At 39.2% G+C, this 13751-nt stretch overlaps 1 protein-coding gene across 3 annotated transcripts in view; it reads right to left on the bottom strand.

Moving 5' to 3' along the window:
• Positions 1-13751, bottom strand: part of slit3 (slit homolog 3 (Drosophila)) — a 235356-nt gene that overhangs the window by 197125 nt on the left and 24480 nt on the right. For all 3 annotated transcript variants that reach the window (XM_061787697.1, XM_061787696.1, XM_061787695.1), the window contains exons 3-4: positions 10009-10080; positions 4111-4182 (exon numbers count right to left, since the gene is read on the bottom strand). In XM_061787697.1, coding sequence (XP_061643681.1) covers positions 4111-4160 — 50 coding nt within the window. In that variant the 5' untranslated portion in view covers positions 4161-4182; positions 10009-10080. The remainder of the gene's footprint in view (positions 1-4110; positions 4183-10008; positions 10081-13751) is intronic.

Genomic DNA, 13751 nt, shown 5'->3' on the forward strand with positions numbered 1-13751 from the left:
AAAGCCGATGCAAGCTCAATGAGAGTCTTTTTTGTGAAGCATGGACCCTCGTACCGGCCATTTTGCTCCCATTGGAGCCTCCGTAACATCCACGAATTCATATGACTCTAGTGCATCAGTGTGTGTGTGTGTGTGTGTGTTTCATAATAGCAGCCCACCACTCTTTGCAAATGTTGGGTGAAATCACGCAGTCAAAACCACAGACTCCAGTCCACCATTCATCTTTATCACCATTTCCATCTTAGGTCGAACCCCCCTGCTGAGGACCTCGCGGGCCATCTGATCCCCTCGCCATCCATCAACACGCCATCACCCACTGCCCCCACCCCAATTCAAAGATGACCTCCCCCGAATTTTACCATCAATCATCACCGCAGTAAGCCACGCTGTCCTATAAATGGACATGACTAACTTTTTTGCTTCTTTCCATCAATCCCCCAACGCTTGGTTTATCTCCAAGACCGGACTCTGGTATTAATCTGGCCTGATAGCTGGAGAGCAAAGGCAGAATTTTCCCTCCATTGGTCCTTCCCCGCTGTCTCCAAACCTCAGACCGCAGGGCTTCAACAGGAGGATTGAGAGGTAAATCCCATCACGCTGCTGTCGTTTAACATCCAAACCAGAAAGCCACCAGTGTGCCTCTTTTTTCGTCTCCTTCTTCCAAAACTCCTGCTGGGCTCCTGCTTCACCTTCCTGACCTTCCACAAATCGAACAATGTTTCCTCTTTTGCGACAAAGTGTGGTTGTGGTTGAAGCTCTCAACCCGTCTTCTTCATTACATAACAATCACTTATTTATTTTGACTAATAGCTGAGGGCGGAGATTACCTGACCACTAGACTATGTCGAAACGGCAAATAAGTGACTTACATTTTTGGTGTTTCATTATCATTGCTGCCTCATTTTTCACATTTATGGCTTCAATATTGTTGTAACCGGAAAATATACTGTAGTTATTTGAACCCAAACCCTAAACTGGAAAAGGCCTAAAAATTTGTCTTGAAATTTTGGAAGCAGCAAAATCAGTGTTGGAATAAATTAATACGTCACGTGACTCTCTTCCACCAATCCAACGTAAACACTAACGAAGAAACAACAGCGCAAACAACTGCTAAGCATCTGTGTCTGCTTCGAAATGTCTACATTTCAGCCTACAATAACTCCACTTTGAACTTGAGAAATGGTTTTGTATGTAATGTCTGCCTGGCGAGCCTGTTGCACGAGCATTCACAAAAAGTTAAGACCATTTCTTTTGATGTAATTTGTCTGTTCATAAGACAACATTTGAGGAGTATTACACGTTGTGTAATAAATCAAATTAACTTTGTCTTATGAATGTCTGCTAGCCTAACGCAAACACACAACTTAAAACTCGATGGACGGGCTTACCAAACTAGCGCCAATGTGACGGCAATTGTAAACCGTTGAACAATTTCTATATGAACACAAGTGGGAGCATACAGCTTGACTCACAGGCATATTCTTTATCCAGTGTATTCACCAGAATGAGCAGCACAATGCCCGTTGAATTATCACGATGCATAAACTATTTAAATCTTTACATCCTACCAAATTTTGTCACGACTGTATGTTTGCATATTAGAGTGCTATTTTTCTCGTGAAAAAAAAACATTTCCGTTCTTTTCAACCTGAAAAAGTTGACTGTAAAATTTTTCAGTTACAGGAAAAAAATAACTTCATAAGTCAAGGCACCACTGTACTTCTTTGACACCAATTACTACTTTCAGGTCTTTGAGGATTGGTTCTACAGACAAAAACGCAAATAGGTGGGGGTTCACTGTAATCATTTTGGATTCCAAGAGGACTTTGGCACTGTCCTGGTACTCGGGCCCTAATCACAGATCATAAGACAATTCCAATTCAACTGTTATGCAGTAGTTGCAAAATTCTGGCTCAAAGACAAAACAGCATCGGCCAGATAAAAGGCTCGGTCAAATGGCAGAGAAAGATGGAGAAAAGCGGAGAGAAAGAAAATAAAGAGCAGTAGAAGCAGTCCAGACACTGTAATTTACTTTGTGCTGATGGCAATGTCAGGATATAAAGAACATAAAATTTGTAATGTTAAGTTTGGAAGTGTGCTCTCCCTACCCATTTCCCACTCTTGCAGGCGTCCATGTTTGACCAGTGACAAATGGAGGCCTTTCCACTTCAATTAAAGCTTTTAGGGTTTACGCTAAGCCAGGCGGCGCGGGAAAATCAGACTGTCACTCATGAAGAACAAGAAGGCCCGAAAAGTCAACACAGCGAGTGCACGTGAGAGTGAGAGTGAGCGAGCGTGTGTTTATGCGGAAGCCACAATTGACGTAAATGACAGTTTCCCGCCGCTGTAACGCTCAGGTTTGCCGCCCCGGGCAATACATCACACCTCACCGCAAATCTACGACACGCGGTATCGGCGAAACCAGAGTTTTCGTCTTTCTGGGGCCTTCCTGCACACACCGGGGATTACTTGGATGAAGCGCAGAGATGGGTATAAATCTTTGAACGAAAGCAGTTCTTCCATGAATTTGAATTTACAGCTTTGTGCACTGCTCGGCATCATAAATACGGTAGGAGAATTAGCATTTTCGGAATAAAAGTCTCCTCAAGGAGACTTATGGTACTTTGTTTGGGTGGAACTCAAACTAAAAGTCCACCAAGTCTGCATATTTAAAGTGAAAAACTGCAGTTACCAGTCAAAATCAGCAGAAGTCTTCCCTGAAAGTCTGAATAAGACTGGAATAACCTCTACTAGATTTAAAAAAAATAATTAAAAAATGGCCAACACTATGAATAAAGAGAGTTGATTAATTTATTGTTCGGAATTTGTATCTGGGAGCAATTGAGGCTAAATGGGGTGCACTACTGCCTGTGACCTGTGGAGGTGCTGCTGAGTCAGTCTAAATGTGTTTTTTCTGAAGAAAAATGACGTCAGCTATGCTGTTTGTTTTACTTTACCCAGCCACCCACCCACCCATTTTCTGTACCGCTTTTCTCTGAGAAAAATTATCTTTGAAAAATATTTTACGCAAGAAATATTTTTTAAACATTTGGAGAATATTGCAAAATATAATTTTTAATATTAAAAAATTTTAATATGTGACAATTTTCCAAAATAAAAAGTTCAATTATTTCCATGTATATTTAAAAGGTTTTTAAAAACTATCTCCAAATATGACCTTTAAAAACATATTTCAAACAAATGGACATTTTACAGTGGTTTCAAAATTAAAAAATTAAAATATCTTCAAATAATCAGAAAGCTTTGAAAAATATTTTAAAATTGAAAATTCTTTAAAAATATGGTTTAAAAACGAAGAAATATCCTGTATATTTTTTAAACAAACAAATATTTTTTAAAACTAAAACAAAATGAAATAAATTATATTGACTTGAAAAAAAATACAGTTGCACCCAAACACATGGAAATATATAGTTTTTGATTACATTAAAAATGACTTCCTCCTGCCCCCAACAACCTTTGTGAAGTTGACTATTACATTCTGCATAGTACAGCTTTGAGTTTTATATCCAAATTGGCTTTTACAATGGAAATCCACAAACATGTCACAGCTGCAGAGGTTTCTCCAGATTTATTTTAATGATGTAATGACTAACTGTCAAGTTGAAGTTGTCCTGTATAATAAAATGTATCTTGTCTCCTGGAAATATTTCAAAGCAAATAACCGAGGTGAGAAGTTCAACATCCCAGTGGTGGTATTTCCTTTCCCGACCACTCCCTACATGCATATATAGACAGTATATATCACCATGTATTCATGCACGCGCACACACGCCTGTAATCTCAGAGAATTGCAGACGCACAATCAAAAGCAGCACCAAAAAAAAAGTCAGCATCATTCCCAGGATGGGGAATCAAACATAGAATTCCTGAGTGGAAGGAAAGATGGATCTAGAGCAGAGGGGAGGAAGTGCACCTACGGGATGAAGTGCAGGGAAGATATGGCACAGTCTGACCCGAGCGTCCACTCCCGGCACTCCATATTCTCCAACCAAACAAAAAGCACATTCCACGACACGATCCAACATTCTAACCATCAACCAGCGGGAACGCAAGAGAAGACGGCAGAGTTTGAACAGGTGTACTCACAGTCGGCCCAGTTTGGGATTGGACTGGAAGAGAAGTTCCGGCAGCAGCATGAGTCTGTTCCTGTTTAGACGGCTGTGGAGAGAAAGAAAATGGACAAATGAATAATGGATAAACAAGGTAATGAAGAAATGAATTCAGTGGAAGCAGCATGTGAATAAATCATTGGGATACCTGCTCGTTGTGGTTTAAAGGTCAGTCTGGCTGGTTTTCTGTGAAACTAGCCCACAGGCTATTGTGCGCGTGTAGGTTATCACAGTATTTACAGCGGATATTCATACTAGGGCTGGAAAAAAACAATATTTATTTATTTTTTTAAATACAATAAAAGTAAAAACATCACATTTAAAAAAAAAAAAAAGAAATCTAATAACTCTGCTAAGTCGATTTAATGCTAAGTCGATGTAAAAAAAAAAAAAAAAGTCATTGCAAAATTTCTTCCTCGAAGTTCCGCTGCAACCCCCCCCCAAAAAATGTTATGCCCAGAAACTTGTTTGCACCGCCAAACCCATGTTTCTCACACACATTTATTGCAGACCTACGCAGTGTTGGGCTGGTAATAAACATCGCCAGAAACCACAGAGGACCATCTGTAAGTGATTTTTAAGACATTGTTAGATGTGTAATGTACATATAATATGATGTATGACTGAACTGAATGGTAGTTAGCGGTTTTGTTGTTGTTGTGTTTCTTTGTTTTTGTTTTTTTTTAACCTAAAATGGTAATCGCTAGAGCGCTAATGCTAATCACAATTGCTAACCGTTTAGCATTTAGCGGACTCAATTTCTGTACACCAAATTTATACCATACACTTAGTACCAACATACAGTATGCAGTTTAAGGATCAAAGTCCATACGTCATAAATGAGAATAAAATGTATGTTAGTAGTAAAAAAAAATGTAATGGTGGTGGGTGCATTATTATTCGATCAATAATCAGAAGGAGAATAGAGTCTAAAAAGATTTGATAGTGACAGCACAAATTCATACCTCTAAATATGTACTTATTGTTCAAATATGACTTTTAATCTCCAATATTATGCATACATGCAATGCATAACAGTTTCAAACACTCTACGCATTGGTCTCTCTCTCTCTCTCTCTCTCTCTCTCTCTCTCTATCTATATATATCTGTCAATAATATTTTCTTTCCCACGTTGCACAAATATTACTTTGGCATTAATTAGATTATATTTATTACTTACCACAAACCAATATGCACCATTTTAATCTTCTCTGGGAGGTTCTTTATTATTATTATTTAGATTGACACTTCTTTAAATTCCACCTCATTGTTGTTCCTTGTATTTGTTTTTACCTTGTGTGTTGTTTCTATATTATATGATTATATATTATAGTATTAACAATTGTATAAGAGTTAATATCACTTCTGTGAAAAACTACATTTCCCTCATAAAACTGAATAATCTATCAATCACTGTTCACCCTTTGCATGCAGTTATCACTGATGGGGCTTAAAAATCTTTGATTGAATCTTGTTTAGATTGAAAGTAGATGATGCTGCATGGTCCATTCACAACAAGTGGTCGACTGAATTGATTAAGTTGAAAATGTAATAAGTGTATTTGACAGTATATTTGAAGAACAGCGATATATCACTTGGCTCATATTTTACATGTTTGTAAATCTCACAGCACACAGGTGAGAAGTTCAGCATCCCAGGATGTTCCAAACTATCGTGTTCTGTTCAAACTGCTAACCGTGTCAACATCAAAGGCCACCGTTGTTTACCAACAACAGCTTCTCATTATTCTCGACTGGGAGATGCGGTGCAAGCGTTATTTAGGCACCAAAGCGTTTGGCGTATGAAGGAGGATGTCAAAGGGCGCAAGGTCACAAAGTAGAATCCGCACTAGAGAAGACACAGACACAGACCTTTGAACCTGTGTCATCCTCATAACAAGACCCTGACTGTCACCTCCACGTTGAGAGTTGCAGTCCAACTGGGTTTTTTGCCAAAGACGTCCCTCATAATCGTAATGCCTTTTAAATGTACAAACTACACAGTGTAGCTCTCTCTTTATCCATGTGCATCGCTCTTACGTAAGATCAAAAGTTGCCTATTTTGGGGGAAAATTCGTAATGTTACGATGGAAGGAAAAAGAGAAAAAGTTGTATTTTTTCAATAAAGTCGTATTTGTTACAAAAACATATTTTGTCGGGATAAAAAGTCGCAATCTTTAAGGGAATAAAGTCGGAATTTTCCTAGATGGTCGTAATTCAGTATTAACAAGTGATAATATATTACATTCTCGTAATATTTCTTTTATTCAGAAAAAGACTTTCAAGTCCTAAGATACACCTTTTGTTCTGAATAAAAACTAAACAAATAAAATACAAAAAATGACTACTTATGCACATGTATCATATTTATGTGATATGTCACAGTGTTATCAGACTGCAACCATTTAGGGCTGCAACCATTGAATAATAATTACATTTAAAAGGTGGGGCATGGCTTGGTGATTGACATGGGAGTCAGCGAATGAGAACGTAGAGTTGGTGTTGTGAACTCTGGTAAGCGACTGGCTAACCGTTACCCATTCTGCGTACTGTTGAGTGCCTGGCCCTCAATTGTGGCTAAAGCAGCTTGTGAATTAATATGCTAATTGTGTATTTATTTGTCCAATAAAACAATTGAAAGTGCAACGACAACTATCTATCCTTTTCCCCTTGTTGGGGGCATTACAGTATGTTGTAACGAGTGGTGGTAGGCTATATAAAATTAGCTAAGATTGGAATCTTGTGTTGACGATCGTAGATGTGCTGCTGGGGTACAATTATTATTTCAGCTTTTATCTGTTATTCGATTAATCGTTTCAGCCGTAATTGTTTTATTATGTTTGTTTTATTGGCATGCGCTACAAGTAGCTTTGCACTCTCTTAAATAATAATATGATTCACTGCAAACTATTTTGCATATCCCCAAGCAACAGTCTTCTCACAATCTGGAAGTACTTGCACTGTGTTACAACTCTGTTAGGCACACCGTGACTTTTTTAAGCCGCTGCTGACTCTGATGTGCGTGATTTATGTTACTTTCACGTGTGGCCAAAGACGGATGCGCTCACCCGCGGTGAAGACAAGATACCATTCTTTCCCCCCCCCCCCCCCCCCATAAATCACCCATCCTTGTCACGACGGTCACCTTTCACCCCCGCTGGTCATCACATCAGAGCGGCTGTCAGCGAGGTATTTTGATTACAGTTTCCATGGGATTTTCGGTAAAGACTTATCTCAGGGATTGACTATTCTTGGTGTTGTCATTCGACTGCTTTTCATTCGTATTGCTGATTTCATTTGAAAGTGCTTATTCATTGACACGTATAGTTTTTCGCGAGATGCGATGCTGCTATTAGGGCTGTCACGGTTTACTCTTTTTAGAATTCATTATCCTATAGCTATTTCGTTGAGTACTCACCCCCGCCCCCCCCCCCCCCAAAAAGTAAAAATAAAATTAAAATTACATGCATACATATATATTTATTTATTTTACTGCCAACATGCATTTTATTCTCATATAAGAGGGTTGGTTCCGACCAAAACAGTTTTTTGTTTTTTTTGGGGGGGGTTTGTATTTTCTGCTCACTTTGTCATATATACTCGTATCCGTGGTGTATGTAAGCTATACACTATTATTCATGTATAATTATCAATATAGAGCTGATTGTAGACTTTTTGCTATATACAATGCCGATGACTATTCTTGCAGTGTTTCACGCCTTCATTCATATCTGTAATGTATGCATTCTGTGTGTAAATTATTATTCATGTCTGGTTGTCAATACACTGCTGATATTATAGCTTTTGCTACATATGACACCGCTGACTACTCTTACTGCTCTCCACATCCACTTACACATGTATATACTGTCGAATGCTTCATATAGTACCGGTATTCTTTTTATATATTATTAATGTATAGTTATCAACACAAAGCTGAGGTTTCATGCTACTTTGTCGGACTATATAAATTCCATTTATTATTCATGTACAGTCGCCACATCTTTGCTATAGTACACTTTGCTGCTGTAAAATCAAAAATCATCTCTAGTAATAAGTTGAGAGTTTCAAGACTTTGGACAATAAACTAAACTGTTTCCAAGTTAAAACAAACAAACAAAAAAAAAAAATATATATATATATATATATTTATGTTTCAAGTCAAGAGCTTTGCCCCCCTGGCCTCTTCTCTCCATGAACTCCGACCCCGTGGTGACCCAGCACATTAAGGGAACCTTTTAAAGTGAGTCACTTCCAGCTCCCCCACATAAACACTATCACGACCTGCCATCTCCATCGAAGTACACATGTTGCTACCACTCAAGTGGTATGCAGTAGCTGCGCTTTTTCCTCCTCTTTAGAGCTGGAGATTCCATGGAGATGTCAATCAAATCCTATACTTATTGTCTTTGTCATTTCCTCATTGGGATACGGTCCAAGATGGCGGTTTTTAGGTGTGCACAATTCAGAACAGAACATCTGCGAGAAGCTGCGTGACTTAATCAACTAACCAACTCTGCAGCAAGGAGGTTATTTTTAACTTGCTATGACTCAGAGGCAAATTTTAAAACCAATCCTGAGTAATAGGGTCAATGAGCTAACGTAACCAATTGGCCCATTACATGTGTTTTTGTAACATTGCTGAAAAAGGAGCCGGCCGCAATTAGTTATTTTTCCAAGGCAGTAAGTAGTTTTCTTAAAAAAATAAGGTCACCAAGGTAGCGAAATGGAAAGTTTTGGTGGACCAAAGTGAATTTTGTTATTGCTTTATAGCTATTATAGATTTTTTTTTTTTTTTTTTTTTTTATAAATTGGATACATTTGCTGGGTAGTTCAAGTGCATATGAGGCACAATTTGTTTAATTAAAAATAACATTTCAATACATTTTATGCTGGAACAGCAAACTGTATTCCCTTAGCCCATTTGCAAAACACCCGTAAATCATCCATCACAAGCACACGTAACAGAATCTTTAAAGTCATTGCCTTGCGACAAGTGTCAGAATCATCGCCATTCCGTCAACTCAAACAAGTAGGTGTAGGTGTGTGTGCTGGTCGGAGAAGGAATGATCCCACTTGACTTGAGGCTCAGTGTGAAGGAACACGCACACACGCACACACACACACGCACGCACGCACGCACGCACACACACACACGCACACAAACACACACGGGCGAAAACGCGAACAAACAGAAAAATCCTTTGTAAATGAGGTAAAAAAATGCAGTTAAACATGAAAATGAATAATTTTACTAAAATACATTTTACACACATTATTTGTAATTAATTGGACTTAATCAACCAATTGTTTAATCAAATAAATTACAAATTTCATGTGTACTGTATTTGTAAAATTCTTCATTTTACTAAAACATTTTAGTCTATTCAAAAAACAAATCAAATATTTAATGAGACAAATGAATAAAAAAAAAATAAATACAAAATTGTTATACATTTCCATTATCGAGAATTTTACGAGAAACAAAACTTAAAAATTAATGCAACTAATATTAGAAGACTCTTGATAATGCTGTATGTGGCCTGAGGGAGATACATTGTCCACCCCTAATATACACTATTTTTTGGGGGTAAATACTGTCTACAGTATGTATGTTCTACTGTATTAGCAACTAATGGTTACTATTGGCCTTAAACAGACCAAAATAAAATCCAACTCGTTTTTCGCTTCACCAGCACTTTCAGGTCCGTAAACACCGAAGGGCTAACGATTCTACGCAACCTCGGGCTACGAATCGATGGCATTTCCCCCACCAGCACCGACCACCCCAGGAGCGTCGCCGCCATCGAACTAACTATACACTAATAGTGGGGGTCTACTGTATAGACTATATGAGTGATATCGGGCTCCTTACAGTCTCTCCAGCAGCCGAAGGTCTTGGAAGGCTCCTCTCTCGACGACACTGATTTGGTTGTCCTCCAGGTGACTGTAGTAACACACAAATCAAACACACAGTGAACGACATAAAAAAATTGGTAAGATTATCGTTGTTGGCGCACAAAAACAGCCCGAGTAAACACTGTCGTGACATAAAAAAAAAAAAAAAAAAAAAAGGTATTAAATGAAGAAAAATCTTACATCTCCATTACAACTCATTAATTCAATTTATTCCCACTTAGTAGTTTGGAAGGATTTCATTCATTGATAAATGTTTTCAGCTGACCCGAGAAGGAGAGAAACAGGTTGACTTTCCTCCTCCTGCCAACACAAATAGAAAAGTCGACCATTTGCCAGATTGAAAGAGAGACATTTCCAAGGAGGGGATTGCACTTTTATTACCAAAGAATGCTTGTAAAAACAAAAACAAGGTGTCGGAGTGATTGAAAAATGAATCTGACATGACGCAAAGGTCGACCGTGTTCAATCTCACGATGCGGTTGGCCAAAACAAGCAAAGATCAACTCATCCCTTGTTTCTATCCTATCCCTCCAACGCCCATCTTTGATCCATCTTTCAACCCAATTGCCGTTCGCGTGTAGTCCCATCATTTTTCCTGAAAAGGAAACGGATACACACTTCTTTTCCCACGTTGTGTGACAAACCCAAATACTTTACATTCAGAGGACACTAGGACAAACACCAATCAGTTTCCAATTTCGTCTCATCAACATCATTTACCAAACTGTCGTCATAAACTCGTCGTGTGTTTAAAGAGGCGTACAGCTGGATTCTCTCTACCCGAGCAGAACGAAATTAAAACGTATCGTAAACCCTCAGTGTGATGAGAACTGTTGTGGACTCATTTGGATTAGATATACAGGTTGGATTTGGAGTACAGTTGTGCAATTTGGAGTTCAAGAAGAATTTGGTGGAAAACAAGACTCAGAAGTTAAATAAAACTTGGCGGTTGAACAGCTAGCTGAGACGGCGACAAACGGCCCAAGTCTGCACACCCCTGATCAAATTAATGTGATATATTAAAAGATAAGATGAGACGAAGATAACTCATTTCCAAACCTTTTCAAAACCTGTACCACTCTCACTTGAAGAAAACAAAAACCTGAAAACCTTTACAGCGAGCGTTTAGAAGCCTACGAGAACAGCTCTTTGAGATTAATTGCAGGCACCTGAAACAGCGGCAGGTGTGCGACTTCCATTTAACATGAGTGAGTGTGTTTGGGTCATTCTGAACACAGCCACATCCCCCGTTATAAATGAGTGTGTACACTTTTGCAATCACATTACCTCTGTTGTTGATTTTTTTTTTTCTTCCCCTTTCGACAAATATTTCTTTTCAAAAATGTGTTGTACAGGTTAGATGTCACACTGCTTTTGCAACATATAAATGGGCACTATGCCTTTGGAAATATTTTTCAGTGGGAGAGATTCTGCAGTTGTAAAATGTTTTGAAATGATTTAGCTTTGTCTCATTTGTTTATATCATAAAAACAGGGGTGTGGAGACTTTTTAGATCCACAGATTCCAAGCCGCAAATATTTTGCCGATACGACATGGTTTTGCGGACCCCCAAGTTACAGCTCACGGACCTAAGAAATGACTTCTCCAAAAATAAATAAAGAAATACTATTCTCCAAGATCTCATAAACCAACTGTGAGCAGCGCTGAAAGAAAAAAAAAAAAATGCAGTGATGTCACACTCCAGAAACACTTCGCTCCAGACAGAACTTGACGAATACTTTAGGGAACGTTCACCTTGTTTCACTCAATAGGTTCAATATGAAGCACACGTTTTCACCTAAACATCGAACACGCTTTGGAATTAGTCATTTCCAGCACAATCTGGAGCAAATCTGCTGGCTGTGAGGGTGCCAAGTGCTGCATGCCTGACACAGAACCTTTATTTCTTTTTCGTCTCTTAAAATTCGGGGGAATGTTTGTAGTTTTGTCAAAACTCTTCAGGCATTTTTATTTGGATGTGTCTACTTTATGCGCAGTACACTAATGGGCAATCAGTGTAAATCGACAGCTTGGCTATGAAGTGCCGCCTCCACGAGTGAAAATACAGTACAATCTGTGCTTTTACTGTCTATGAGGGCTCAGTTGTTTTCATCAATTTATTCATCACTTCATTAATTAGTAGCCCCACTTGCCTATTCTGAATTCCCGAGCTCCACCCCGGTTGTCATTGGAACAAAAGCCGACTCCGCAGTGTATGGAGGTGGAGCGAACAGGTGTTCATTTGCACGAGAAAGCAGCGCCCGACTGGTACCGCGCGAATTATACGACGCAACGAATTTGAGGCTTTGACATTGGGGATTATTTTAGCAATGGCAAGGTGGGCAAACGGCCATACAGTGAATCTTGTGGTGGGGGGTGGGGGGGGTGCACATGGAGTAGTGCACTCCAGGGATTCTGGTATTCTAGTCAGGGAAGAAACGGGATAAAATATCTGCCATCACCAGGCATTATAAATGGTAGTGATTACACAACGATTACATCAAAGTGGGCTCGGGGCAAAAGCCACGTTGGTTTTATCTCTCCATTGCGTACAAATGGTAAAGCGTACATTAAGTGTGTAGTGTGTGTGTGTGTTTTCCAGCTAGTACTTTTCTCAGACTATCTTCACTTCCACAAACCATCTCCTGGCCAATTTGCAGAGATTTACAGTGGGGAAATGTCACAGCAGTTTCTCACCAACCACATGAAACAAACTCTCGCTCTCTCGATCTCCCTCGCTCACTCACACTCAGGCTCGTCCGCATCGAGTCTCTCCATTCGTTGCAGATATACGGGGGCGCACAAAAATGGCTCGCGCTCCCACACAAGTTGTCACATTGGCCGACGCGAGCGCCAAAAGCCGCAGTGGTCAACAAATGTGCTTACAAATGAAAACACACACATGCATCAACTTATTTCTACTTCCCAGCCCAGCTTGTTCAGCGGGTGTATTTTTATCTGCCACCCTGAGTAGTGCGCCTGTGTGATTATAGTTATTATGAGTCCACACACACACACACACACACACGCGCACACAGAGACACACACACTAATAGAGTAAAAGAAGTTCGTCCAAGCATTTGTCTTTGGTGGAACAAGCGATATGTCCTCGTACGGAACAAATGTCCTTGAAATAAAAAGGTTGGATAGCAAGCGTTGTGACACATGAATAGAGAACGACAAGTACACTCGCACAAAAATATATTTAACAGTATAGTCTCCATCTCTGTATGAAGCACGAATTGAAAAATTTGAAATATTCAATATGACCAATTTTAACCCTAAACGATCATTATAGTAATGTAGTATTTCTTCAATTTAAAAATATACAAAATACTCATCACATATTTTTGAAAACTGTCAGTTTAAGCTGACATAGGTGGAACGATTGGTGAAATCTGCCCTCTCTGGCCCCACCTTGTACATCCATGTTGATTTTTAAGAAACCACCACACCGGAGAAAAGCAACCAATCAGAGACCGAGGGCGTGACTGATGAGGTGTCAACTTGGGCTTCAGGAGCTTTGCTGAAATTAGGGCGTAATATCCAACTCTGGAAAATAAAAATAAATCCCATCCCTTGTTTTTCAATAACCGAATATAAGATGAGGAAACAGAAGCAGAGCGAAGGGGCTTCAGCGAGTTGAGACTATTTAGAAGCAACGCAAAATTAGCAACGCTTTCGTCTTAACAGCTACGC

This window comes from Phyllopteryx taeniolatus, chromosome 10, assembly GCF_024500385.1.
Source record: "Phyllopteryx taeniolatus isolate TA_2022b chromosome 10, UOR_Ptae_1.2, whole genome shotgun sequence".
Classification (NCBI taxonomy): Eukaryota; Metazoa; Chordata; class Actinopteri; order Syngnathiformes; family Syngnathidae; genus Phyllopteryx; species Phyllopteryx taeniolatus.